The sequence below is a fragment of the Coffea arabica genome, chromosome 5e (genome assembly GCF_036785885.1).
Source record: "Coffea arabica cultivar ET-39 chromosome 5e, Coffea Arabica ET-39 HiFi, whole genome shotgun sequence".
NCBI lineage: Eukaryota > Viridiplantae > Streptophyta > Magnoliopsida > Gentianales > Rubiaceae > Coffea > Coffea arabica.
Window position 1 is genome coordinate 45,551,161 of NC_092318.1, and position 27,487 is coordinate 45,578,647.

Consider the following 27,487-nt stretch of genomic DNA (forward strand, 5'->3'; position numbering starts at 1 on the left):
GGATCGTGTAATGGATTAAAGAGATTAATACCAAGCTGAAATAACTATTTATCTCTGTTAATTTAACCACTAGAACTTCCAGCAAGCATTGTATAAAAGTCACTATAATTAACCACATTGCCACATTTCATTTCAGAGCCTTACGTTGATAAAAACCACAGCCCATGTCACTCAGATAGTTAGTTTGATTGTAAAGCTATTGATCCTATAAACATCTTCTTCAATCATTGCATAGCACCGCAGTTGTGCTTGTGATCCTTTGTATAAACACTTGGCTGCTCATAGGACCAACTAATCTTTACGCAGAGGTGAGGTGAGTTTTTCTGCTACGCTCATGAGTCTTGCTTTGTTCTAAAAGATGTATGTTTGTTTCCTGTTTGTTCCCTCTACGCAGAGGTGGTTCCTTTCTTCTGTTCATTCTCAGGTCCTGGACTGGAGTGTGCTGTTAATCTTTGGCATATGATCCAACTCTTCTGCTTACCTTTACAGAACTTCCGGTATATATCCATCAGGCATATATTGTTCAAGTGCCTCTGCTTACTTTTAGACCAAAGATTCTTCCTTCTGTTGGAAAAACATTGAGTCAGGTAACATCTTAGTGTAATTATTCCTACATATTGTAATTTGATTCTCAGAAGCTGAAAATGAAAGTCAATAATGGAAGTAGCCTCAGAATTTTAATTATTCCGTCAAGCAAGAAATCACAGATACTCAGAAGAAAACAAAATACACGGGGCTATGCTGTCCTCTAGGAAACACTACACTAGATCAAGCAGAAACTATGCATGAACATCAAAAGATCAAGGGATAATTTCAGAAGCCTCTCCTGAGGTTCCTGACAATTTCACTGAGCTCTCTTGAGATTTGAAAAATTGCACATACCTCCTTTGTCATTTAAAATGACAATTTTTCCCTTAAATATTTTAATGAAATTCCCTTATTAGATATGCTTATAATTAGAATGAGTTTTAAAATTATTTTTTCATTCTTTTTCCTTCTTATTCCTTTTTTTTTAATTTTTTGCCAATAAAACTATAAAACTACCACTATTACTTCTAGTTTCTATTGTAACAAAACGTCGAACTAGCAATTTTTTTGACGAGTTAATTTTATATGTAATCCAATGTTTTTGCTGATCTTTGTTTTCTATTTTTGGTACTAAAATTATCAATAAATCAAAAGGAAATGGCCCAAAATCACTACCAAATTATGATAATCCCACTACCCGAAAAATTCATAAACTCTAAATGAATTATTTTAACATTTTTTTCTATCTTATAAATTTAAATCCCTAATAAAATACCATCAAAAGTATCTTATGATAAAATTATTATTATAGTTGTTTATCAAATAATAGTTATGGACATGAAAAATTTAGCACCTTTTCCTTATAATTAGACTAGATAATCTTATAATTGTATAGAAAAATAAATTAAAACTCATTACACAAGGGCATTTTTGGATATTCATTTAAAAAATTGACCAAGTCAGTTTTATTTTAAGATTTTGTTACTAAAACTATCAAATCAAGAGAGGTAAGTGCAAGTTTTCAAACGTCAAGGGAGCTCAGTGAAATTATCAAAAATCTCAGTGGAGGTTTTTGAAATTATCCCAAAGGTCAATGCATGCTATATATTCTATGGTTAATGAGCAAGTCTATTCGAGCTTCTTCTTTTTTTTTTTTTTTGTGATGAAAATTCTTGTCAAAAAGTAAATATGATTTTTCAAGCTTCCCTGCACAATAATAAAAATATTTTGTCTTCAAGAATAAATTCAATTTAAACTAGATGAGTAGCCATATAGGGAAAAAAATCAGAAAATCCAAAGTCTAACCTTTAAGGCTTTATGACTACTGTCAAACTCATGCCAGCCATAACTGGTAAATATTTGGAGATGCTTAGGATAGTGCTTTTCGTAGCTTCAGAAACCATTTGTTATAAGACAAATTCATCAAAACTTTCTCAAGACTTCAAGTTGATAACTACAAACTACATCAGTCTCAGCTCTGAATGAAAATAAATCAGTCAAATAAGCTTTTATCACATGAGCTTAGAATCTCTACATTTTGCATCCGAACATGCATGACTTAGTGTACTGGTGAGGTTGAATATCTGTTAAAATTATACATCAATGAATAAATAAACTCAACAAAGTACCCTTAATACTCTACTCTTTTTTTAAAAAAAAAATTATTTGAATGAAATGACACAAAAATATACAAAATATCGTAAGAGACAAAATTGCCCTTAATATGTTTACTAGCAACTTCTCTACTTTATTTCTTGAATTCACTTAGTTTTTCCTACTCTTAAATTAGTATTAAAGTGTTATATATTTAATGGTGGAGAAAATTGCTAATAACGATGATCATTTTTGTAGTAGTCTTTGAGTAAAGTAGTAGACATTTTTGTTTCGAAGTCGTGTGTTACTTCTAGATTTATTCATTGTTTTTTTATATGGATATTTACAACTTTAAACAATGTCGGAGTTTCTGTTTTTAAATAATTAAGGCTTTGTAGTCAATAGTGTCTCCATAAAAATAATGCAAAATGATCGTTAAACTATGCCTGCCTCAGGGTAATTTTTACATTTAAATTATTACTTACTTCTGAGTATTTGCCTCCACGGAATATTCCTCAGACAAAATGCCGGAAATTCCAATAGTAGATGCCGTTGCTGAAGAACTTGTGAAATATTTGACGGAGGCAATCCAGCGTGAAAGCAGATATGCCATTCAATTTCCAAACCTGTTCACAGAGTTGAAGGAACAGCTGAAATTTATGCAATCATTTGTGGCTGATGCAAGCAAGCTCAAAGACGGGCAAGAAACAGTCAAGACAACCTTACATGGACTGCAACAACTGATCTACGAAGCAGATGACCTCGTTGTTGATTGCCAGATTCGAGAAGATTACATAAAAACGGAGGCTAGTTCTTGCAACCCTTGTCTTTCAGAGATAAGCTTCCGCTATCGAACAGGAAAGAAGCTGACAGAAATCACCACCCGAATTAAACGTATGGGTGAATACTTGAAGTCCTATTACACCCCAAGTCAGCGTTCAAGTAGTGAAAATGGCAATGACACAAAGAGGCGTTGGACTGCTCCGCTTATCGACCAATCTGAAGTCGTCGGCCTAAAAGAAGATGTGGAGAAAGTAAGGGGCTGGATTCTTGGTCAGAATGAACCGATGCTGCATCTTGCAATTGTGGGGCTGGGGGGTTTGGGTAAAACCACCCTTGCAAAAATGATCTACAGAGATGTGAACCTCACGAGACGCTTCCAGGAGAAAATTTGGGTTTCAGTTTCTCAACCTGTCAATGAGGACGAAATCATGAAAAGCATGTTGAAGCAACTCAATGCAGATGGCAGCGGATCACCTAAAGGCGACATGCTGAGTACAATTCATGGATTGCTTTCAGACAAAGCATACCTGATTGTCCTGGATGATGTTTGGAGCACTGACGATGGTTGGTGGGAACGGATCTCTGGTGGGCTACCCGTGAAAGAGGGCCACAACAGCTGCATTATCATCACATCAAGAATAAAGACGGTTGTCAAGAATATGGGAGTTCAGGATGCACAAATTCATCAACCCAGATATCTTAATGATGAAGAGAGCTGGAAATTGTTTTGCAAAGTTGCACGCGTGTCTGAAGTTGAAGAACAAAACACCAAGTTAGTTGAAGAAGGAAAAGAAATTGTTAAAAAATGTGGGGGCCTTCCCCTAGCAATCAAGACCGTCGGTGGTTTACTCTCATCGGAGGAGAGGTCTTCCATTAAGTGGAGGAGGATCCGCGAGACCTTTCTTCAAAAGTTAACGAGTATAGAAGGCAATTGTTCGGAGGGTAATCCGCATGCGATTGCCTCTCTGCAGCTAAGCTATGATGTGCTCCCTGCTTTCTTGAAACCATGTATATTGTGCTTCTCGATTTATCCAGAGGATTATGAAGTTGATGTTGACCAGCTGATTCGCTGGTGGGAAGGAGAAGGATTTGTCCGCGGCATGAGCTCAGACACTGCGACAGAATCCGCTTTCAAGTCATTGTCAGAACTTATCAGTCGGTGCCTGGTTGAAGTAGCTCAGCGAAGATACTTTGATGGCAGTTTTTATACCTGCAAGGTGCATGACATGGTCCGAGATTTGACAATTAAAATAGCAAGAGAAGAAGATTTCTGCAGCTTCGATGCGAATAGAAATCATATTGCTGATGTTGGCTCTCGCCGACTTGGAGTCACAGAAGAGACAAAGTTACAGACCCTGCATGGAAACTCAAAGCTCAGGGCACTACTTCTAACGAAAACTGATTACATCGGTTTCAATAGAAAAATTGAGCTGGCCAAAGTCAGGTCTCTCAGGGTACTGGACCTCTCACGTGTCAAACTAGACAGAATTCGTGTGGAGGATCTTTGGCAATGGATCACTTCCCTGAAGCGCCTAGCTTATTTGAGCCTCAGGCATGTTGCGAAGCTGTTAGAAATTCCAAACTCAATAGGTAAATTATGGGGCCTTCAAGTTCTGATTCTGGGAGAATGCAAGGATCTCAAAAAGCTTCCCACATCAATCATTAACCTTCCAAGATTAATTATCTTGGATGTTGGTAATTGCCCAAGTCTTCGGTGTCTACCACAAGGATTTTCGAAACTTTCCAAACTCCAGGAGCTGTATGGATTTAAGATAGCTGGTACTGGGAAAGCTTCTGGTTCCCACCTTGCAGAGCTGAAGGCTCTGACTGAACTTCGTGTCCTGCAGATAGACATAACTGAAGATAGCACTATTGAGGATCAGGAATTGGATGCGTTGGAACTGCTGGAGAAACTAAAGCTTTTGTCCATTAATGCAGGTGATTGCAAAGATAAGAACATTTTAAGCAAGTTGAATAAATTGTCACCCCCTTCTTCCATTGAGGAATTGTATCTGAAGCATTATCTTGGAGAAACTACGCCAGCATGGATTAATCCCAGGTCACTTCAACAACTGCAGTATCTTTCTGTGGAGAACTCAGGAATAGAAAAGATGAACCAAGAATTTTGGGGAGACCAACAGCATAAATGGGATGTCAAAGGGTTGTGTTTAAAGTTCTGCCAAAGACTTGAGGTGTCATGGAAAGAATTCCAAGAAGTGATGCCTGAGATCAGACGCCTGGAGGTCAGCCAATGCAACCTATTGGCTTCATTTCCTTGTGATGTTGAGGCTGTTGGGGTCTGGTGCAAGGACGACAAGGAAAAAAAATGTGAGTCAGAGAATGTATTCAGTCAAGAAGATTGAAAGCAGCTAGATGACATGGTGTGATCTTGGACAAGCATTTTAAAGTTTGAAATGATCTACCTCCTACTTCTTGGACAATATGTATGTTATGATCTGGATTTGTATCTGTATTTGCTTAACAGTCATTAGCACGTTTTTCTCTTCCAGTTTGATCAGGTAATTCTATGTTTGTGCTAAAAAATGTACCGCAGAACTATAACTGTGCTTGCTGAAATAAGACATCGATGATTTTGAGATTTTTTACTGCCCATCTGTACACAACATCTAATGTTTTTCTTGTATGCATCCAAAGAAGATGAATTACTTCAATTCGGGCAACTACTTATCATCCAAAGAAAATGATTTACTTCAATTGTAGCAACTAAGGACTGTCTTCGAGCGCGTTTGCAAACAAGGAAGCAGAATGCCATTATATGTGTAGAACAAGTATAATGTAGCAAGTCTGCTAGACCCTGCAAGCATATATAATCTACGCAACTGACTGGTTTCTAACCAGCATTATCTGCTACACACAACACAACTAGTTTGACGTCCATCAAAAAAGAGCTAAAGAACTGAGTGGATACTGCAGTACCTCGATGTTGAAGCAAGAGGGATGGTTTCAAGACGCGTTACTGGAAGAATCCAGTAAATTAACTCTAGGATACAATGAAGAGACTCTACATTTATAGACCTGTAGTTTCAGATTGGGAGACATGGCTGCATATTTCTTTCCAGAGTGGATTCAGGAAGTAAAATGAGCAAGCAGATTCTCTGCTTTTCTTTTGCTCAGCAATCATGGTTTGGAAGTTGGTATGGATGATGACAACATTTCAGCAATCATTGATGAATCTTTGTTCAAAGGGTTTCTCTTCAAAAAAGTTTTTATCAACCAATTTTTTTCTTTAATGTTTTGGGAGATACAGGAGAGAATAAGCAGAAAGGAGCAGGCGTGATGACAAGGGGAATGGGCTGGAAACTGGGAAGAAGATGTACGCCAAATATGCAAAGAGGAGAAACTAGAAAACGTTGGCTGTGAAAAGCATGGAAGAGCTCAAGTCAACTTCCATATTCTACCTAGCTATAGAGTAGTGTTGTTTATTTATTTATTTATTTATTTTAAAAACACACTTTTCTTAGGCATGTTTTTCTTTAATCCTTTTTCCTTCTTTGCTAAAAATAGATTGCTCTTATTTGTGGTGGTAAATAGAGGCAGTGGGTTTTAGGTTTTAAACTTTTAATGCAAAATAGTAATAAGTCTGGATACATGCCATATACAAAAATAAGAATTCAAATTCATAAATTTTCACTTATATACTTTTAAACTTGTTAGTATATACGCTTTCAATCTAAAAAAAATTAATCTCCAAAAAAAACTATGCCAAATTGACTATGTTTCAACTTGTAGACAATGTATTTAACCAATTCTAAATTGAATAAATAAAAATAATAGAACGACAGAAATATGAATTTAGTAAGACATTTATCACATAAATATACTTAACATAAAAAATAAATACATGTATCGTGTGAATAAACATATGTTTCGAACTTTAACTGTAAATATTAACATGTACGATCAATCTTGTACGGAACATATATTTCAAAGAATGATTTTACAAAACTATTTTAATATGATAGTTGAAGTGAGTAAATTTGAAACGAGATGAAGAATAATGTTAAATATTTAGGGCCAAAAAGTTATTTGTAGGATTAAAAAAGAGTCGAAGGAGTATTTTGTTCATTCATCCCCAAATGTCCATTAACCAAAGATGAAAATTGAAAAGTTAAAATAAGAAAGAGTACAATAATGAATTTCCTATAATACACACCCACGGTTGATTTATACTAACAAAAATAAAAATAAAAAATAATATTCACTGGCCAAAACGATGCCGTGCCAGGTCCCACGATCCATCGCAACCTTTTCGCTTATCCTTCTCCACAGTTGTGGTGGAATCAAGAAAGCCATGGATAGACATATACAGATCTTTCTGAACAAAGTCTCCTACGTCTCAATCACCATAGCCACCTTCATCCTTCTCTTTCTCTTCCTCCAGACCCCTTCCACCTGCGTGGACCCCACAACCATCCCCCAACACCCCCAGTCCCTGTCCAAACGGGCCCACCAGAAATCCTTCCCGACATCAACCTGCGACTACACCCACCGGGCCTATACCTCCCTGGACAAGAAAAACAAGAAGTTATGGAATTCTAAGGCCTGGGTTCAGACGGTTTCATCCTATAAATCCCTCTTTTCATCGTCTCTCCAAGGCCCGGTAAGGACTCACCTCTTCAACCATTCTCGGGCCCTGGTCGTTTCGGCCGGGCCGGGCCATGGGGTTATGGCGTTGGAGGAAATGGGAGTAGCTGATGTTACTGGGGTGGAGTTGGTGGACTCTCCTCCTCTTGTTAGCCGGGCTGATCCGCATAATTTGCCGTTTTTCGATAATGTGTTTGATTTCGGGTTTTCTGGGTACCTTGATCGGGCCCTGTTCCCGGACCGATATGTTGCGGAGATGGAGAGGACTGTGAGGAGTGGGGGAGTCTGTATGGTGGCTGTCGAGGAGTGTGGAGATCAAGAAGTGAGGGAAATTGTTAAGTTGTTTAGGAAATCTGCGTTGGTTGATGTTAAAAATGTGAGGTTGGCTGGGGAACGTAGGACTAGGATTATTATGAGAGTTGAATGAAAAATGATTCCTTTGCTATCTTTTTTCTTATTTTCGTAGTTGGTTTGAAGTAATCTGAATTAGGTTTGGTTTGTTTACTGATAGGTTAATTCATTTTGGAGCTAGAATTAATCATGTAATGGTTTTTTGTTGTTGATTGTACATGTATGTATCTTATGTGAAGTGGATTTAGTGGAATGGTTGAGACTTGCAACTCTTACACGGCATTCTGATGTGTAGAAGTATCCATGTAGTTATGAAGGATCTTTATGTAACAAAAGTTATCTGAGAAGAGTTTTATTTGTTATAGTTATATGAGTCTGATGCATTGCTTGTAAAGATTTATGTACTACTGGAAGTTTGAAATTTTGATTTAGTGCAATGATGAATCTGCAAAGTTGTCTGGATATGGACTTGGAGGAGTTCGAATATGTATGGTAATCTAGGAAGTGAATGGTGTAAGATTTTGATTCTACTGTATACTATGTGAGTTGAATTGGTGTTTGTTCCAGTTGATTATATACACTTGAAGAAATCTCTGAATTGCAAATGAAATGCTACCTCAGAATTGCATTAGTTAGTGCATACCATATTGTATGCTAATCCTGAATGTTTATTGTCAGCGAACCTTGAGTGAGTTATGTGTCCCTTATACACTGCCTTTTGGTTGTGGAATGAATTTCTGATGTATTCACATTACTCTGTCCTGGAAATTTTATTTGGGAAGTTCTTCCAAAAATGAAGGTGAAGGATGTAAGTAGGGTTCTTGAACTTTGCTTCTCAAACCATAGCTTCAGAAGAACCTAAGAATAGTCTACTTAAAAGAGATGAGTGCAGCTTGTTTTTAGTGGTTTACGTTACCAAGTAAAATAGCACATTTTTCTGGGAACATAGTTTTACTCAAGGTTGCCAATGTAGCAAACCTGCGTCCAACAATGATGCCACAGGTCAACTTGTAAACTTAATTCTGTTAGTTGTGATGTGTCTGCATATTGTAGTTCAATTTTTGAAGAAAAAATGACAAGCCTTTGGAAAAATGGCTGCTAGTGCCTTTCTTTAGAACTCTGAATCATATCGGTGACTGGTGATGCAAAAATTCAGTTGAACAGACTTTATGTATATAACTGCTGACGCCTACATTAGGACTAAATGTTGGGCTGTCAAAATTGAGTCTCTTCATAATTGACTTTCCTAACAGAGCTAGAGGTGGCAAGTTTTCCCTTATAGATTCACTAGCATCGGAGGTTATCCATGGCTTTGCAGTATTCATTAGTTGCAGGACTTTTCTTCTGCTACTTTCAGTGATCCTCTGTATTCGTTCTTAAGTTTCCAAGATAGCAAAGTTTAAGATGGCATAGGAAATGGAGCCTGCTCGCGTTCATTGGATTTGTCAGATATGACATGCCTTTTAACTCATTTTATGCTTTTTTCCCATCAAAGAAAAGATCGGGTGCCTATTCTGGAACTCAATGGCAGAATGGTAGAGATACCGAACTTCAACCATTGATGGTGCCTATCCGGATGGTGCTGCCTACTTTCATATCTGGTCTCCTATGAAAAGAACCAACATAGTCAAGATAAGAGCAATCCCTGAACGTTCCTGTACTCAGATGATCGTAATCACTGTGCTTCTTTATGAATCTTGGAAGCTAGACAGAAAACAGAGGCAGCGACATGGTGTAGTTGGAGGCTTGTATATTGGGGGCGGTGGTAGGTGAAGCTTGAGCTGTATTCTAGTTCCTTTTGCAGTCACAAGCTCCATTTCATGTTGTCTGCTGTTATTTCTTCGCAAGGAGCATGAACCGCTTGCAGGTGAGAGTGAGAGAAATGAGTCTGCTTTTGTGTGTACATGCTATCATGATTGGAAACTCGACTCGAGTTCTTTGATAAAGGCCCTAATTGAGCAACCTAGATTGAAGTTTGTCTCGTTTATGTTATCATGGATAAAGTCCTAAATGAGCAACCTAAGTCGAATTTTGTCTCCTTTATTTGACTTGCTCAAAGTAATTTCGAAGGCGTTTACACTTCTTTAAAGAATCACCACCAGCCAAAAACCTTAGCGAAATTGAATGTATAGCCAGAATGGCTCTGCAGCACCGATAAAACCTCCCCTAATTACAGTACAAGTCAAACTGGACTAACTAAAAACACAAGGATTTGAAACTCCTAATTCCTATACTTCTAACAATAGAAATGACTGAAAAGAAAATCAGGACCCGAATTTTACTACTTAAATAAACTCTTACTAGGCCAGATCCAGAGGAGGCATATCCATATGGCCTTAAGCCAGTCTCTCTTGAGAGCAATCCCAACCTGTTCATTCCTCTCTCTATCCTCTTCTCTTCCCTCCACTTTGCGACGGCTATATGCTAGCCCGTTCAAGCTATTTGAATTTCCCGCGTCTAAATTCTCATGTCTCGGTTACTGCTATTCGTCATTGCCTCTCACTCTTGACCACAACTTTGACAATAACAACAATCTATATTACACATTTGAACCTGAGGCCTACTACACATCCCTTCTGTCGAAATCTACCCACAAGTCTTTTTTAAACCAAATCCATGCCCAACTATTCACATTTGGGCTCCAGAACAATGGGTACATCATCACCAAGTTCATTCATGTGAGCTCTAATATCGGGGAAATCATTTATGCCCGGAAGATATTTGATGAATTTTCTGACCCATATGTGTTCTTGTGGAATGCAATTATTAGAGGCTATTCCAGCCACAACATGTTCCATGAAGCTATTGATATGTATAACAATATGCAAGAGGCATATGTCAGTCCTGATTGTTTCACGTTCCCTCATGTGCTTAAAGCTTGTAGTGGATTATCGGCTGTCAAATATGGTCAAGCTGTACATGCTCAAGCGTTTAGACATGGGTTGGAATCAGATGTGTTTGTGCAAAATGGGCTAGTCACACTGTATACAAAATGTAGGAAGATTGAGCTGGCTCGCATTATTTTCGATCGATTGGTTGAAAGAAATATAGTTTCTTGGACTTCTATTATTTCTGGCTGTGCGCAGAATGGACAGCCTATTGAGGCTTTGAGAATTTTTTGTGAAATGAGGAAATTGAATGTGGAACCTGATTGGATTGTATTGGTAAGTGTTCTAAGGGCTTATAGTGATGCTGAGGACTTGGAACAAGGTAAATGTGTTCACAGTTTGGTGATGAAAATGGGACTTGAATATGAACCAGACTTGCTTATAGCACTTACAGCTATGTACTCAAAATGTGGGCAGATCATGGTGGCTAAACTGTTGTTTGACCTAATGGAGGTCCAGGATGTTATTTTGTGGAATGTCATGATTTCAGGGTTTGCTAAAAATGGTCATGCTAGCAAAGCTGTAGAGCTTTTCCAAAAGATGTTGATGAGAAACATTAGACCAGATTCAGTGACAGTACAGTCCACAATATTGGCTTGTGCTCACGTAGGATCACTTGATCAAGCAAGATGGATGGACAATTATGTATATAACAGCAAGTTTAGAGATGATATCTGTGTGAAGACAGCTCTTATTGACATGTATGCCAAAAGTGGAAGTGTAGAATTAGCTCGAAAAGTGTTTGATCAGTCAATACACAGAGATGTTGTCCTATGGAGTGCAATGATAGTAGGTTATGGATTGCATGGGCGGGCCCGAGAAGCCATTGATCTTTTTACTATGATGAAGAGTGCAGGTGTGCACCCTAACGATGTAACTTTCATTGGGCTTCTTACTGCATGTAATCATTCTGGTCTAGTGAAGGAGGGATGGGAACTTTTCCACAGCATGAGACTTTATGGGATTGAGCCACGGCACCAACATTATGCTTGTGTTGTTGACTTACTTGGCCGTTCTGGACATCTGGAGAAGGCTTACAATTTTATCCAGAATATGCCAATTGAACCAGCTGTCTCAATTTGGGGAGCACTATTGAGTGCGTGCAAAATCCACCGCCATGTGAAACTGGGAGAATATGCTGCAGAGAAACTCTTTTCTTTAGACCCACTGAATACCGGGCACTATGTGCAACTATCAAATTTGTATGCTTCAACACGCATGTGGGAGGGAGTAGCAAAGGTACGAGTATTGATGAAGGAGAAAGGTTTAACTAAGGACCTTGGGTATAGTATGATTGAAGTAAATGGAAAGCTTCAAGCATTCCGAATGGGTGACAAGTCTCATCCAAGGTCAGAGGACATCTATAAGGAGCTTGAGATATTGGAGAGGAAGTTAATGGAGGCAGGATTTGTTCCAGATGCAGAATCTGCTTTGCATGATCTGGACACTGAAGACAAACAGGTGTCTTTATGTAATCACAGTGAGAGATTAGCCATTGCCTATGGGTTAATTAGCACTCCACCTGGGACAACACTAAGGATTACAAAGAATCTAAGGGCATGCGTAAATTGTCATTCAGCAACTAAGCTGATAACAAAACTTGTGAACAGGGAGATAGTAGTTCGGGATGCAAACCGATTTCATCATTTCAAGGATGGATTTTGTTCTTGTGGAGATTTTTGGTGAGATGGCTACAACTAGCTTTCTGATTATACTCAGCAGAATACCTACCCAGAAAGCTCGGCTGTTCTTTGTCCATGTACTTTACAGTACATCAGAACATGATCAGGAGGCTTGTTTTCGTTCTTGGCAAACTGATAGCCCCCACAAAAATCTGAAAAGGTTTTCACTGGATTTACCAAAAAGACAAACGTCAGAGAGTTTGTGCTTTGTAGTGCCTTTTCGCACATTGGCCGGCTCCATCAGTCTGTGTGCCAAAAAGTCCTCTGCTGCTGTTCACACCTTGAAGGAATCCAACACAGATTCAAACTATCAGGTTCTTCCACTCTCTTAGATCCGAGTGCAGGCTTGGTTTGCCTAGCTAAAAAGTCTCAATTGACCAGCCAGTGCCTATTGAAATTTCGGCCTCTCAGCAGGATAGTCCTTGCATCTTGTCTACACTATGTGCATAGACATCTAAAGAACGTATAAGGTAAGTCCATGGTGAAATGGCTCCATTAATCCACCTAATACTGATTTAGATGCGATAAAAGTTACATTTCATTTGAGAGGTAGAGCCAATACGGCTGGGAGAGAGAGCTTAAAATTAGGACGCGAGTGTCATAGTGCGGAGTGTGACGGAGCCACCCTCCAAATAGACTAGACCTTTTATGAAGGACTTCTAATCTCCCAGAATTTAGTTGTCACAGTTGGGAATCTCAATCTTTCTTCTTTCATTTACTTGGGATTTCCAGGTCGAATAAGAGAAAGTAATACAGTTCATGAATATTTTGTTTTAATTTGCAGAATTCTTGACATTTTTAAGTGACATGTACAAAATATAACCCATTATGCTCTTTTGTATTTCTGGCCTTCGTGTTCTTTACTTCAGTTCTTTTGATTTGTCCTAGGATACGTGCTTCTGATCCTTGCTCAGCTTACCTTTCATATAGAGGTTCATGCAACTGCCTCTCATGGAAGAGATGCCTTTAGACCTTTGGGCTTCACAAGTGATATCGTCTTCCTTTCGAAACATAATCATCTTTAAAGCCAACAAAAAAAAAAAAAAAGCCAACCACGAATCTGGTTAATACTAAACTTGCAATTTTTTAGTGACAAGTGTCCGCATTCATTTTTCTTTTTTCTTTTTTTCCGGTGCCATGGCTCCATCTAGCATAGTAGTAATGGTGAAATTAATGTTTGCAGCTGATCAATACCCTTTGGTTCTTAAAGGGGCAGTTTCTTTTCCATTATTCCGACAGCGGATCCGCACAATAGTTTCCTCTACATCTGTTTCCTCTAATTCTATCAAGGTCCACAAGGAGCATTTTCCGCTCCACAGTGATCATAGATTGGTTAAGACTCTACAGCTCCTGTTTCTGAGCTAGTAAATCAGCAATTACAATTTAACTGCAGAAATCCCACACAACAGACACCTGAATATCATTTGAAAGTACAGATTTCCATTCCCCTCTCAGTTGTATCATATGATCCATTAGCGCCAAGGAAGACATCAAAATGACCTTATTTCAAATAAAATACATGTCTTTTGGACAAATTTCTGAAGACAAGGCTAAGCAAAAAACGATAACAGCAACAACAATGTAGAGAATAGCTATATAGATTATGCACTCAACATTACGGCTAGACTGATGTAGCACATGGTAGCAATAACATACACATACATAAGCATTTCAGTTTCCCAAATTGAGTGCTGAATTGACTTCTCATGTCTCTTGAGGGCAGTATACTAGAGTTCAAACGATCTTAAGCTGGTCATCAAAGAACAAAAGGAGGTGATAATATTTCACCTACTTTGGCTGGATATGCTACGATTTTTTCTAAAACCAACCCATACTTTTTCAGAAGGCCAACAACATACACTTCATTTTTCACTCCCCTGTATTTTTCCATCTTCACTAGCCTAAGGCTTGGCATGTGCATAACAATTGGTCTCTCCATTATTTCTTCTCCTAAAATATCCTGTAAAATAATCCCATTATGAGTTAAAATCCAGACCAAGTATCAAGCTAAAATAAATTCGGTGAAGAGAAACTAATAAGTTGCATACTCACATCAAAATCTGTCTCATATGAATACTCAAGGACCATAGACTCAAGCATTGAACATGCTTTAAGTACAGCTTCTAAGCCAAGCAGATCATATTCTGTATACCCAGTCAATAGTACCAAGTGTCTGAGATTGTTGAATGCAAAAGTTTCAGAAAAAACTTCCTCTTCGACCGAAAGCTGTAGACAAAAAACCTCAAGCTTGAGAAACAACAAAATATATTCATGATGGTATCACTGAAACACATCTAAAAAAGACCAGGCCGAATAGTTATTATTTCATATTATGTTGAAAAGAATGCTCCATCAAAATGAAAGTTTCCAACATCTTAAAAATAATCCCAAAAACAGAAAGGAAAAAACAAAAAAAAAAGGTTATTTATCTAAGCATTGCCTTTACTATCAGAAACAAAAAATCAAAACACAACTAGTGTTGGTTCTAACAGAGTGCCAGGTTGACTATCAAAGAATGAAGACAACGAGCTCTGAGCTATTCACACACCAATCCCTTTCCTTAATTTACACAGACTTATAAAATCAGATCCAACTTGACATGATTATAGCAAGATTAGAGTTACCAAAAAAAGAAAAAATTAGAAAAAATTAGGTAAAGAAATTATCTTTTCTCAGCAAAAGAGCAAATTTCTCTCTCCCTCTACACAAACACATACGTACTACCCTACAGACACATGAATACGTATAAAATATACGGATAGCTCAGTACCTTTCCATGCAACTCTTCTTGACTATCTTCTGATTCTGCATCAAATTGAACTTCTAACATCTTGTTAACCTCTTCAAAATTATCGCTCGCCAATTCCGCCATTTGCATAAACTAGAGTGGAAATTAATACGGCAGACAACATGCTAGAATCAATAAATGAAATCTACAGTTAAAAAATCAAGTGCAAACAAGCCTTCCATTTTGTAAATAACCATAGGTCCCCATCACAACAAATTTCACAAAACATAATCAGACACTACAGGTGCTTAATAATATTCCAATCAGCTACCAAATGATTTCCTTAGACTAGTATAGATCGAAGGGCAATCGATAATTGTTTGTCTAAACCAGTAAATCACTTATTTGCTAGAATCTTTAGAACAAATTTAAACAAAAAAAATAAATAACCTTCCAGAATATTATATCATAAAATTCGTTAACATCTCTTTATTTTTTTTTAAAGTGAAACCTTATTCATCATTAAAGTGAATGTAGACTTCTTTCTGCAAACATGCATTCAGCTCAATGTTGAAATTTTTACAGAAACAGGCCAAGAATCAGAATCATACAAGTCACTTCATCCATAATGTGGCTAGGATGAAAACACATCACAATATTGCCAGGATAAGCATGCTGTTTAAGTCTCATGAACATATTAAAATATTTGTCCAACTTGGAGTTAATATATATTTGCAAATCTTCAAGAATGGAAGGGTGTAAACAAACCAAGACAGGTGATTCAATGGATCACATGTTCTGATTATGCTTAAGTCCAGGTTTAGTGTTTAAAACAACGATGGAATGATAGAGACAAAATTTACGGCCCAATGTTGAACACCTCAATGCTACTGAACAACTCTTGTAAGCAATCGAGACAAAATTTGCAACCAAACCTTAATTGAACATCTCAATGCTACTGAAGAATCCTTGTTTGAAACTGCTTTATGAGGTCCTATGCAACAGTTTACCCCCATAGCAGTATGCTCATGCCTTGGGTGTTGGAAACAGCAGCAGACCATCAAAATAGAATTTGACCTAGCACAAATCCTGAAACACTCGTGAACACTGGTGTCTTTAGCATGACAGATTATCCCATTTTTTAAATCCTGTGGACTAGGTTGAGTGAATGTGGTAACGAGAACAGACACAATAAGGAAGCATAAACGACTGAGTTGGGACTACTCTATTTTCTTCCGCCAACAAAGATCATATAAGAACTATCTGATCACTTCTCCAGCAAGATTCATTTATCTCCAGCCAAGTGCCTGATGGCATGGTTCATCACTTCATTGTACCAATTTTGCAACTACGACCATCCATATTTGATTGCTTCAAAATGTAATTGGTAGAATAAGAACAACATAATTCACAATCCAAGAATTCTCAGTTTCACATCATGGGTATTTCTCACATCATGGGTACATTAGCTACAAGAAATTTTCTAAATCTGACAGTCTTGGCATTTGTCTCATCGGTTGAAATGTCCATATATATATATATATATATGTATGTATGTATGTATGAAAACTCAAAAAGCAATGCAATTTCCACCAAAGCAAGTATTTTAAAGGGAACTCAAACTCCATACTTCATTATAAACTCTACCAAAGATTTCTATAATCAACTATGTCCAAAATGTCAAATGATTAGAGAAAGAGAAGTATGCATACCCTAGACATCCACATATTTTGAACAGTCAGATTCTCAACACCACTGAGTAAGCTCACAAGATTACTCCAACAGGCAAAATCCTCCAACTCCTCTCTGCTGTCAAACTCCACATGAGCTTCGATCAATGATGATACATCTTTCAGAACATAATTCCCCATGTAAAACCAAATGAAGCTTATCGACTGCAAACTTGGAGCAAATATCTCCACGGACTTATCCCAAAGAGTTGTTTGCCTAGAGATGCTTAATTTCAACTCCTTAAGCTTTGGAGACACTATTTTCAGATTGTTCAAACCCGAAACATCCTCAATGCACAAAAACTCAAGATTAACGCATAAAGATACCAACTTCGAAACATCCATATCCATTGATACAAAGCCAAAATCAAAGCCAAATAAGTATAATGCTGTAAGCGATTCAATTTTAATAGGGAATGCTCTACTCCTAGGCAAGCTAAATTTACAACCACGCAATTTTAAAACTTTAACTGAACTATTTATCAGGTCAGAAAAATCAAAGCAATAATCAACAGAAGTTTCTCCATCATCATCTTCTTCTGCTTTAACAGAAAGATAGAGTCCAAAAGTAAGGTCAAGTTCAACAGCTCTGGAACTGACGGCATAGCGAATCCAAGAATTAACATAGGATCTAATATAATCATAGTTTCTGTAATCGAACTTCAACCGAAATTTCCGGAGAGGAGAGTGGCGGGGGCGGCGGAGGAGAGTTTGACTGATCAATTCAGCGAAAAGTTGGCGGGCAGCGGCCGCAGATCTGTCTGGGACGCAAGAGTGGAACTTGCGGATGTTGAAATGGAGGACGGGAATGGAGTGCCAGAGGTTGCGCCATTTGAGTGCTACGGCTGAGGTTTGGACGGCGGTGGTGGTCGGGAGGAAGGAGAGAATGTGGAGGAGGATGCTCTCTGGAAGGTCTTCTATGGTGGCGGAGATGGCATTGCTTGTTTCCATTTTTGTTGTGGTGATTTGCCAATGGTGGCGGGAAGGGGGATTTAATACTCAAATTGGGAGTGGGGTAAGGCTCTGTTTGGATTGCCATTTTTTTTAAGGTGCATTTATTAATAATTGGATACGAAAATACAATTGAATAATTGATGAGAAACAAAAAAAATGAAAAAAAATATCTTGAAAATGTGTAAAAAAAAAAGAAAAAGAAATTTGACAAAGTAGTTATCCAAATTTCATACAAGTATCGTGAGTTTGTTTGTTTTGGTTTTTTGGTCAAAGTAAACAACAAAAAACACTTCCATAAATATTGGATAAATTACATATAACCCCTCTTTAGTTTTGTATAATACTAGATGACCCTCCCTAAAGTTTTTAAATAGTCATATTATTCCCGTGTGATTTTATGTAAGGCTAAAAATGGACGGAATGCATAATCAATTATATCAATTAGACCACATGTGTTCTAAAGATGCGTGTGATAAAATCATAATATCCACTTAACTCCCTATAATTTGCATAAATATGCACTCTACTCCCTTGTAATTTTTACATTTATCAACATAATCCCCCTATGATTTTGTACAAGATGGTTAAATCGTAGTTTGACTTAGCATTTAAGTAAGGACATTACTGGTATTTTAACTAATGATGTTACATATAGGCTGTTTTCCGTTAAAGTACTAGTTTATATGACACCACAGAGGAATGAGTAAAGATTTTAAAATGTTAGGAAGTTAAGTGACAGTAAATGAAATCATAAGAGGGTTATCAATAATTTATCCATAAATATATGACACCATAAAAGAGGAAAACCAAAATAAATACAATAAAGTTACTTGTTCATTGGTTGGTCCTTGGTATGATTATGAGAATGCAAATTAGTGTATTTTACTTTGTGCCATCCATTTTATCTAAATGCTACAACAGTTCCGGTGAAATGTGTGGTACTTTTTCAAGTATTATTGCATCAGCTTTCCAATTAATGACAATTGGTTTCCGTGCACTCAATTTTACTCCCTTCTCTTCAACTGAATTAACTCTATGTTAGTAAAATTGGAAGCAATCCGCTGGTTCAGCTTTCCTAATTGTTGGAGTTTGATGACTTGATCAAAGGATTAGTGTCAATATGACAATTGACGAGATTCTTGATACCTGTAACACATCACTTTCTCTGATATTGTGTGGATTTTTGGACTTACCCGTTGAGTCATTACAGCTGATCATCAAAGGTTGGAGGTTCACAGAATTCTTACCAAGGAGTGACAAGGGCTCAAATAAAACAACAAACCAAATAATGCTAAGACTGGGAAGTTGACCTCCATCTCATAATCAAAACATTCATACACATTCTTATACAATCGTTGTTATGTTTGAAACAATTTTTAGCAATCAAAACTCCAGACACTAGAAGCTCTCTGGCCTGCTCGGAGATCACAAGTTCATATCTATGGAGATCACAGATTACACTTGGAAGCCAAAATGTGAATGCGCTGCCAGAGATTTTCTATTCAAAAGCTCATGTTACTTCTGGGGAACCAAACGATGTCTCAACAATGCAGCGATCGCTGAAGTCCAATCTTCATATGCAGTCAAATCAAAAACCATTGGTCCACTCAAGGATGATCTTTCCAGCTTTGCAGGGACCAAAACAACCTTATTTAAGACAACCTTTTCACGTCCTAAGAGGGCCAACACATGATATTCGAGATCAGTGTTTCTAAAGTTCGTCATTTTCACCTCCTGGAGACTAGGTATATCAAATGTGAAAGGCCTAGCCTTAAAGTCATCATAGAAGCTTGCCTGAAAGGAATTAAATTCAACTTAAGGTGTGCAATAGAAAACGACGAAATAAACTTGCATCTTGAGACCGAGAGCCTGAAACAAGTCAGCTTACTTACCTCTTTCTCTGTCTGGTAGACATAATCAAGGACAAGGGTCTCAAGTACGGGGGCTTGCATAAGCAACGCAGCAAGACCAACCATCTCACTATGAGTATACCCCGTTTTCAACTCCAAATGCTTGAGATTTTTGAATTGAAATGACTCATCAGGCTTCATCTCTGAATGTATAAACTTCACATATGAAAAACTAACATGAGTACGAGGCAAACAATGGATATTACAATAATACTTTCTAAGACTATAGGCATACATGCATATATCTATAAAGATATAAAGATAAAGGAAATGGAGATTATAAATGCAAATCTTAGGCACACCAAAACCATGACACTTAAGTGTTCCAACACCGACGCAGAATTTGAGAAAAAGTCCATTAACACACCAATCCTAGGGTACAGCAATGCAGAAGTTGGAAACAAAGTCCACTAATATACCACTCATCTGGTCCTACCGTTTACATAAACCAAGTCCAAGGACCACGTTTAGTGTGCCTGCCCTGAATGTAGTAAACTTCCAACAAATCCAAAATTTTCTGACATTGTGGCAAATATTCAAGCCTGGGTCTCTATACTTGTACTATTTACTTAATTTTCATATCCAGCGGTATATGGATTTCCGGCTCTAATCATAGATCCAAAATCAAGTCCATATTATGCTTCCCAAGATCTGCAGCAAATATGGGTAGGTAATACGATAGAAAGGCTCATATCATATTCGACTAGTATCAGGAAAAGAATTACCAAGAGCAAATTGTTTTGAACAGTGAGACGCTGGACACCAGTTAACAAGCTCATGGGTTTGCTCCAGCACTGAAAAATATAGCCCTCTGTCTCTCTTTCAAGAAGTCTCAATTCAGCCTCAACAACAGAGGATAAGTCCCCTTTATAATTTGCCACATAGAAATAACGTATCTCTATCCTCGACAGGTTTGGTGTACATATCTCAACTGATGAATCAAAATCTTCTGCATTTTCAACATAGTACCGGCTCAATTCTAAATCCTGGAGCTTCTCAGAAACAATCCTAAACTTCCTCAACCCATGAAACTGCCTAAGAACAAGCTTCTTAAGATTCTCACACCTCAAGATCAAGTCCGAAAGCAACTCATCGGATAAATCCACCTCAACAAGTTCTAAAGACCGCAGCGATTCAAAACGAACCAAATTACGCGAAGGCATGATAATCTCACAGCGGCATAACATCAAACGAATAACGGACGTATTATTCATGAGATCAGAAAGATGAAAATCATAATATGGGCTATTTTCAGAGCCATCATTATTCTCACGACGTTTAGGATAGACGGCAAATCTGAAATTAAGTTCCTTGACGCTGCAATCAAGGGCATAGCGGAGCCAGGTGGTGACGAGGGAGCGATAGCGGTGATTGGAGGAGTAGAGGAAGAGCAAGGAGAATTTGCGGAGGGGAAGGGTGTTGGGGCGGTTGATGAGGGTTTGGGAAACGAAGTCGGAGAACTGTTGGACAATTAAAGAAAGTGGGCTGGCGGGGTTACGAGGGAATTTGGTGATCTTGAATTTCAGGGAAGGAAGGGAATGCCAGAGGTTACGCCATTTTCTAGAAATGAAGCTAGTTTGTATGGCGGAAATCAGGGGGAGCAAGGAGAGGATGCGGATGAGGAGGTTTTCTGGAAGGTCGTCTATGGTTGTTGGCTGCGTGGCCGGCCGTTTGGCTACTGGCTGCTCCGCCATTGGTGGCGGGGTTACTGGGATTTAGGAATTAGGAGGGTAAATAATGGAGGGAAAAGGCAGTGTAATTGTTGGGCAAAATATTGGGCTTCCATTTTATTTTTTATTTTTTTTTTGTAGAAAATACAACTATATTGTCAATAAATAAGCATATAGGGGCTGTCTTTGTTCAATGCAACATTTTTTACTTTTTAATCTTACATGTGTTTTGGTGCAATAATTTTCCCAACTATTCAAAAGGGTTAATGAGATCAATTAATCTTTCCTACGCTAGTTTACTACTGCTGGTATAATCTTATATTTGCATATTCACATTTTGCATCGCTAAAACACTAAGAGGTTGTTTGGATTGAAAATTTTCAAAGAGTTTTTGAGGGAAAAAAATATTATAGAACTTTTTTAAGGATACGATATATGTGAGGTAAAAGGTAATTAAGAAATGTGTAAAAAAAATTTATGACAAATGTAATTTTTTTGGGCAAAAAATAGCAATTCAAACCGGGCCTAACTAAATTACTTGATGCGTTACCTCATCTCAATTCTAAATCAAGCACTAGCGTGGTGATAACTAGGTCCAAAATTTATTCAAGGGGAAAAAAATGGATAACAAGGTCCACAAATCACTAGAGCTGTTAAACGAGCCGAGTCGAGCTCGAGCATAGGACAATCGAGCTCGACTCGAACCTCTAATCGAGCTAGCTCGAGCTCGCTCGATTAGTAATTCGAGCTTCACAAGGCGCTCGAGATCGACTCGATATATTGGTAGAAAATTCGAGCTCGGGCTCGAACTCGAGTTTGAGATCGAGCGAGCTCATCGAGCTCGAAGCTCGAGCTCGAGCTCGTTTACGGGAGACACCACATCAGGTCCTGCCACACTCGTATTTAGCCTAACAAAAGAAGATAAACTTTCCCTGATTTATCATCTCCAATTCAACATTTCCACAACACATCAGTGACCAAAATGTCCAAAACAGATTATCTATCGCGGATCCGTGACGGTACATGAGCTCAATTGCTTTATATACTTGGGCAAAATAAATATAAATTAATAAAAAAGTTTCCATTCACAAATTTTAGTCCAGACAAAGCAAGAAAACTTTACGATCCGGGGACAAACTTGGTGGCATAGACCAGGCATTGTTAGCAACTGGGTTGTCAAGATGGTCCAAGAGATTTTCAAGAGGGCCTTTGCCAGTGACAATAGCTTGGACAAAGAAGCCGAACATGGAGAACATTGCAAGCCTTCCATTCTTGATTTCCTTCACCTTAAGCTCAGCAAAGGTAACAGGGTCATCGGCTAGACCAAGAGAATCAAAGTAGTGGCCACCGTAGAGATCATTGCCCTCTTCGACGCCTTCAAGACCATTGATTCTATATCCTTCAACAAGACCCATGAGAACAACTTGGAAGCCGAGCACTGCCAGAATGCTCTAAGCATGGACAAGGTTGGGGTTTCCCAAGTAGTCATGCCCACCTTCTGAGAAGATCTGTGCTCCGGCTTTGAACCACACTGGCTCCTTAAAGTCCACTTTAAGATATTTCTCAAGGACTTCTGGGGTGATGCATCCCAGTGCTCCGTGCATAGCCCCTGGCTCTACCGAGGTGGCTCCGTATGGTGCTGCTCATGGAGTCACGAGAAGGAGGGTGCGGCTGCTCCGTATGGTGAGTCGGTGACGGTGGTGAGAATGGAGGGTGCGGCTGCGGGTGTGGAACTGGAAAAGAGTTGACAGAAAGAGGAATCAGGGGAGGTTAGGGATGGCGCCTGGCGGTGAGAATGGAGGGTGTGTGCGGCGTGCGGTGTGTGACTGAGAATGGAGGGTGACGGCTCATGGCTGCTATGCGGGAAAAGGTTAGAGTAAAAGAGGAAAGAAAAATTAGGGCTACAGAGTACAGACGGGAGATGACTTAGGTTTAGTACCACATATACGATGAAATGACGACAATACCCCTACCCTTCGAGCCTCACGAGCTTCAACGAGCCGAGCTGTGCTCGGCTCGTTTAATAAACGAGTATTGAGTAGAGCTCAAGCTCGGCTCGTTTCTCTCTGTAAACGAGCCGAGTCGAGCTCTTATCGAGCCGGGTCGAGCTCGGCTCGCGAGCTACCCGGTTCGATTAACAGCTCTACAAATCACACAAATTTTGATGACAATAAAGGAGTACAATTATTTCTGAACGGTGTATTACTATTTGAACAAGTTATAATTCATCATGAATTACTTGTATAATTCATAACGGAGACAAAAGTAATATGTATGAGACCTACATAGGGCTGCAAACGAATCGAACCGAGTCGAGTTTTGGCCTTATCGAGTCAAATCTTGACTTAATTTCATCAAACTCGAACTCGAGCTCGAGCTCGACGAGTTGGTAATTTTCAAGGTCGAGCTCGAAAAAAATAAAAAATAATTATTTTATTTTTAAAAAAATAAATAAAATAATATTTTTTCTTAATAAATAATAAAATATTAAGGATATTTATGTAATTTTACTATTAAAAATAAAAAAAAAAATATATATATATATATACTCGAACTCGCGAGCCGAGTTTAATGTTTTGAGCTCAAGCTCACGCTCGACTCTGACTCGACCAGCTCGACCTCGAGCTTGATATTGATCGAGCCCGAATCGAGGCTTGATTCGTTTGCACCCCTAGACCTACATAAAGAATAATTGACTATTACAATCTATTAGCATGTATGTACGCAAATGGTACTACACCGTTTAGGAATGGTTATTGTAACAATTCTTGGGTGGTTGATTAGAATTGCACCTTAGTAGTCATAGTACAAATTATCCTCAGTTTAAGGATAAACTTCAATGAGACACCATATACCCAACACTGGAAATATCTTGTAGCTACTGAAATCAGCATCCGAGAAGAGTGTTGCCCATTCTTTCTCAGTTCTTTCTTTGGCACCGTATAAAACCAACATCTGCATATCGAAGCTCATTTGAGTTTCAATTGCCTCATTATCTTCTATTTGGCTTTTCCGTTATGATATCTATGATGATCACCTTCCCCCCCGTCGTCTCTCCCTTCTGCAGTTTTTGAGAATCCTCACAGAGTCTTCATCACTCCAGTCATGGAGAGTCCGCTTTTTGCCGATAAAATCACAGAGTAAAGGTTATATATAGTGCTCCATCTTTGTTTTACAATGATCTAAATTGAGCAGCAAACAACTCCACTTCTTTTTGCAGGTATTAATCTATCATCTCGAGACAAACATAAGGACACGCTAACTCAACTCACAAAACTAGCTAGATGTTGAAACGATTATTTCTGTTTCTTGAAATGATCCCAGACCATATTATTATGTCAAAATTCCTGCACTGTTCCTTGATGATTCAAATGGTATTTAAGGGAAGGATGTTTGAAAATAACTTAAAATTAAGTTACCTCGAGTAGGATTGCATTACCATGAGGTACCATCTCCAGCAACAAAGTCCAAGTTCTGAGATCCCTCTTGGTTGGCAACCACATGGGGGAGATCACACACAACACATTTCAAGTTAGGAAAATTTTGGACAATTGCTCTACCATCTTTGCCTGTGCCACCCCCAATATCCACTGATGATTCCAAGCCCTCAAACACAAATCTGCATCAGCACCTCCATGGTTAAATTAGAATCACTAGCCATGGCTTCATTAAAGATTTTCCAAACTCAGGTTCTCCAGCAGCATAACCCCACAAGCTTTTCCCATGCGCAGTTTCAAATGGAGAAGCATCATTATTCTTGAACCACTCAGCTAAGAAATTCCAGGGCTTCACTAACATACGATGACTTGTTAGAAAGATAAGTGGCCTTACACTGAAATGCTCATCTTTCAAAAGAAGACGCCCTGCAGTCGTGAGCACAAACCCTTGATTTTGTTGAGCAAAGAAGCCAGAATTTACAAAGAATCACATTAAGGGATAAATATGGTGAGATTTAGAAGGGTTGATTGGAAGTCAAGAAATCAGCTCAGATAGTGTGATGGGCTTCCCATGTTGATATATGACTTCTGGGATTCCCAACTCAACTGCACATTTTAGAGACGCAGACTTCCTGTAGTTGACCATTTGATTCCATGCATGAGTTTGAGCTTCAAGAAGCTCACCAAAGTTCTCAACATTTTCCATTCCTACAACTTTTCAAATATTCAATGGTTTTAGCTGCTTAATTGCTTTAGAGTTGGATAAATATGATTTCCATCTTTATAGTAGAAGAATAAGAAAAATCAGAAGGCATGTAGCGGATCAGGAATCTAAGATTCTGGCTAGCGTACATCAAGCTGCAATATTTGTCCCAAGACTAAGTAATACATTCGAATTAACAATTCGAACCCAATATTAATTAGAAGAGAAAGGGACATAAAAAAATTAACAAATAATTATTTTTAATGATTATTACATGTTCAACCCCTTGCTATATATGCCTACATACGTATATAGGCTACAATGAACCCAAAAAATCTTGAAAGAAATTTTGAGCACTATTTTTTCATTAAAGACCAGTAATTCATAATTGTGGGGTCAATATTTATGGTTTACAACTTAGCAATTACTTCACAAATGACTAGTTTTACAAATCTTGCATTCTCATATTTTAACATTTTCCTAATTAATTATATTTCCTTATACTATATAAGATTGAGTTTTGGTCAAAGATAGGTTGAATTTCAACCGCATAGGTGGGGGCTTTTTGGAAATATGAAATGTTGTGTATTAGTTTAAAAGCTTTAGGTACAAGTTAAGGAAGCAATTATTTGGGTATGTTTACTGAAATAATCTCATTTTAATACATTTAAAGTTGTCATTGCTGAGCCATCTGGGTATTGATGGAATGTGTAATTAGTGTGCAATTGTTTTTGCATTTTGTATAATCCATATATGCTTGTGTGTTGGTGTAAATACCAAAATATCCCTCAGCTACCAATAATTCCCCTTTTCAGCCACAGATAACCGTTTGAGATGTTGCTTTGTCTGAAACGTTTGAATGGTAATCGGATTTAGAAAATGAGCCAACGATTTCTCTATCAATGGTAGGAACTCATTTCTCTATCATTTATAATCTGCATTTATGAACCACAAACGTTGGTCAGTTTATCCCCTTTCAACTTCAGAAGCTAAGTTTTTCCTTTTTTCCTTTGTCTACAATGATTTGCCTCATCGTTTTCTCTTCCATTCGAGCTCAATTCTAAAATTGCTTATTATTTCGTCATTAATTACACCCAATTCAATTGCCCAACTATTAGTATGTTAATGCCTAAACGGTTAATTATCAGTTTCTCCCTATTTGCATTTTAGGATTGGGATAATTCTACCTGGCTTCATACTAATCAGATCAAAATACTCTTCAGTCCCAACTACTCCTGGTGGTTCAGCGTGAGGTTAGAATGCACCCCCTCCAATTTTTCAGTTCCTCCCTTAATTTTGTTGGTGTGTTTTTAGTACCTACAATTAGCGACTCTTATCGCGTTGCCTAACCCTAATTGGTTTGGGTTGGTTATAATCTTATAGGTTCGGAGCAACAGCAAGTAAGAGCTCTTGGTAAGGATTCTGGAATAAGGTTAGTTTTCTGTGTTGCTCTGCCTTTCTGCATTATCAACGACTTTCAATTTGACACAGTTTTATTGTAACGCTGTATGAATTGATTGATTATATCATTTATCTTTCATACTAAGTTTTATTTTTCTCACAATGTACTATTGTTTATTCAACAAAAAAACCTCCTTCCCCACAGGCACCAAACACCCGCGCGATGCTCAGGCACTCCCCCTAGTTATATTTTTTATATCCTTATACTATATAAGAACGGGTTTAGGACTAGATTTCAACCGCAGGGGTGAGACTATTTTGGGAATGTGAGAGTGTTTAAAGAGTAATTGGAACATTGAGTACAAGTCATTATAGCTTTAATTTCACTATAATTACTTAGATAACCTTTCAGACATTTTAGGTTAGGGGCAGGTTTGGTATGTTACAATATTTGGTGCCAAGTTGAGTATCAAGTACAACTGAATAAAGCTTGTATTTTGATAGAATTACATAAAAGTCCTTTT

At 38.1% G+C, this 27,487-nt stretch overlaps 5 protein-coding genes and 1 pseudogene across 8 annotated transcripts; 3 read left to right on the forward strand and 3 right to left on the reverse strand.

The window, feature by feature from the left end:
* The first annotated feature begins 94 nt into the window (after positions 1-94).
* On the forward strand, positions 95-5,505 carry LOC140006598 (disease resistance RPP13-like protein 4). Of its 4 annotated transcripts, none has more exons than XM_072048769.1 (3): positions 95-313; positions 425-587; positions 2,641-5,505. In XM_072048769.1, the coding sequence occupies exon 3, from the start codon at positions 2,646-2,648 to the stop codon at positions 5,265-5,267; it is 2,622 nt and encodes an 873-aa protein (XP_071904870.1). In that variant the 5' UTR covers positions 95-313; positions 425-587; positions 2,641-2,645; the 3' UTR covers positions 5,268-5,505. The 4 variants fall into 4 exon arrangements, with proteins under 4 accessions (XP_071904870.1, XP_071904868.1, XP_071904869.1 ...); XM_072048767.1 differs by having other exon boundaries at positions 490-587; XM_072048768.1 differs by having other exon boundaries at positions 95-308; positions 395-587.
* Positions 5,506-7,126: 1,621 nt separating this feature from the next.
* On the forward strand, positions 7,127-8,142 carry LOC140006599 (uncharacterized). The gene has a single exon (XM_072048771.1). The coding sequence runs from the start codon at positions 7,139-7,141 to the stop codon at positions 7,934-7,936; it is 798 nt and encodes a 265-aa protein (XP_071904872.1). The 5' UTR covers positions 7,127-7,138; the 3' UTR covers positions 7,937-8,142.
* A 239-nt stretch (positions 8,143-8,381) lies between these two features.
* On the forward strand, positions 8,382-13,271 carry LOC113688457 (pentatricopeptide repeat-containing protein At3g12770). Its single transcript, XM_027206274.2, has one exon. It carries the CDS (start codon positions 10,191-10,193, stop codon positions 12,432-12,434), a length of 2,244 nt encoding a protein of 747 aa, XP_027062075.2. The 5' UTR covers positions 8,382-10,190; the 3' UTR covers positions 12,435-13,271.
* Positions 13,272-13,916: 645 nt separating this feature from the next.
* Positions 13,917-17,888, reverse strand: LOC113687738 (F-box/LRR-repeat protein At4g14103). Its single transcript, XM_027205277.2, has 4 exons — positions 16,871-17,888; positions 15,201-15,311; positions 14,483-14,656; positions 13,917-14,390 (listed from the first exon to the last, which is right to left on the reverse strand). The coding sequence occupies exons 1-4, from the start codon at positions 17,837-17,839 to the stop codon at positions 14,187-14,189; spliced, it is 1,458 nt and encodes a 485-aa protein (XP_027061078.1). The 5' UTR covers positions 17,840-17,888; the 3' UTR covers positions 13,917-14,186.
* A 1,240-nt stretch (positions 17,889-19,128) lies between these two features.
* Positions 19,129-21,529, reverse strand: LOC113743387 (F-box/LRR-repeat protein At3g26922). Its single transcript, XM_027271374.2, has 3 exons — positions 20,478-21,529; positions 19,735-19,908; positions 19,129-19,636 (listed from the first exon to the last, which is right to left on the reverse strand). Exons 1-3 carry the CDS (start codon positions 21,444-21,446, stop codon positions 19,358-19,360), a joined length of 1,422 nt encoding a protein of 473 aa, XP_027127175.1. The 5' UTR covers positions 21,447-21,529; the 3' UTR covers positions 19,129-19,357.
* A 1,012-nt stretch (positions 21,530-22,541) lies between these two features.
* On the reverse strand, positions 22,542-23,026 carry LOC113687522 (chlorophyll a-b binding protein 13, chloroplastic-like; annotated as a pseudogene).
* Between the last annotated feature and the right edge of the window lie 4,461 nt (positions 23,027-27,487).

What these genes read in the sequence shown, in the direction of transcription:
- LOC140006598 (XM_072048769.1), top strand. Translation starts at nt 2,646, where the DNA reads ATGCCGGAAATTCCAATAGTAGATGCCGTTGCTGAAGAACTTGTGAAA.
- LOC140006599 (XM_072048771.1), top strand. Translation starts at nt 7,139, where the DNA reads ATGCCGTGCCAGGTCCCACGATCCATCGCAACCTTTTCGCTTATCCTT.
- LOC113688457 (XM_027206274.2), top strand. Translation starts at nt 10,191, where the DNA reads ATGGCCTTAAGCCAGTCTCTCTTGAGAGCAATCCCAACCTGTTCATTC.
- LOC113687738 (XM_027205277.2), bottom strand. Translation starts at nt 17,839, where the DNA reads ATGGAAACAAGCAATGCCATCTCCGCCACCATAGAAGACCTTCCAGAG. An exon ending in AAGAAGAGTTGCATGGAAAG is followed by an intron (nt 14,657 to 15,200) that starts GTACTGAGCTAT and finishes TTTTGTCTACAG; the next exon opens with CTTTCGGTCGAAGAGGAAGT. An exon ending in CATATGAGACAGATTTTGAT is followed by an intron (nt 14,391 to 14,482) that starts GTGAGTATGCAA and finishes ATTATTTTACAG; the next exon opens with GATATTTTAGGAGAAGAAAT.
- LOC113743387 (XM_027271374.2), bottom strand. Translation starts at nt 21,446, where the DNA reads ATGGCGGAGCAGCCAGTAGCCAAACGGCCGGCCACGCAGCCAACAACC. An exon ending in TTCAAAACAATTTGCTCTTG is followed by an intron (nt 19,909 to 20,477) that starts GTAATTCTTTTC and finishes TCATATGTGAAG; the next exon opens with TTTATACATTCAGAGATGAA. An exon ending in TCTACCAGACAGAGAAAGAG is followed by an intron (nt 19,637 to 19,734) that starts GTAAGTAAGCTG and finishes AATTCCTTTCAG; the next exon opens with GCAAGCTTCTATGATGACTT.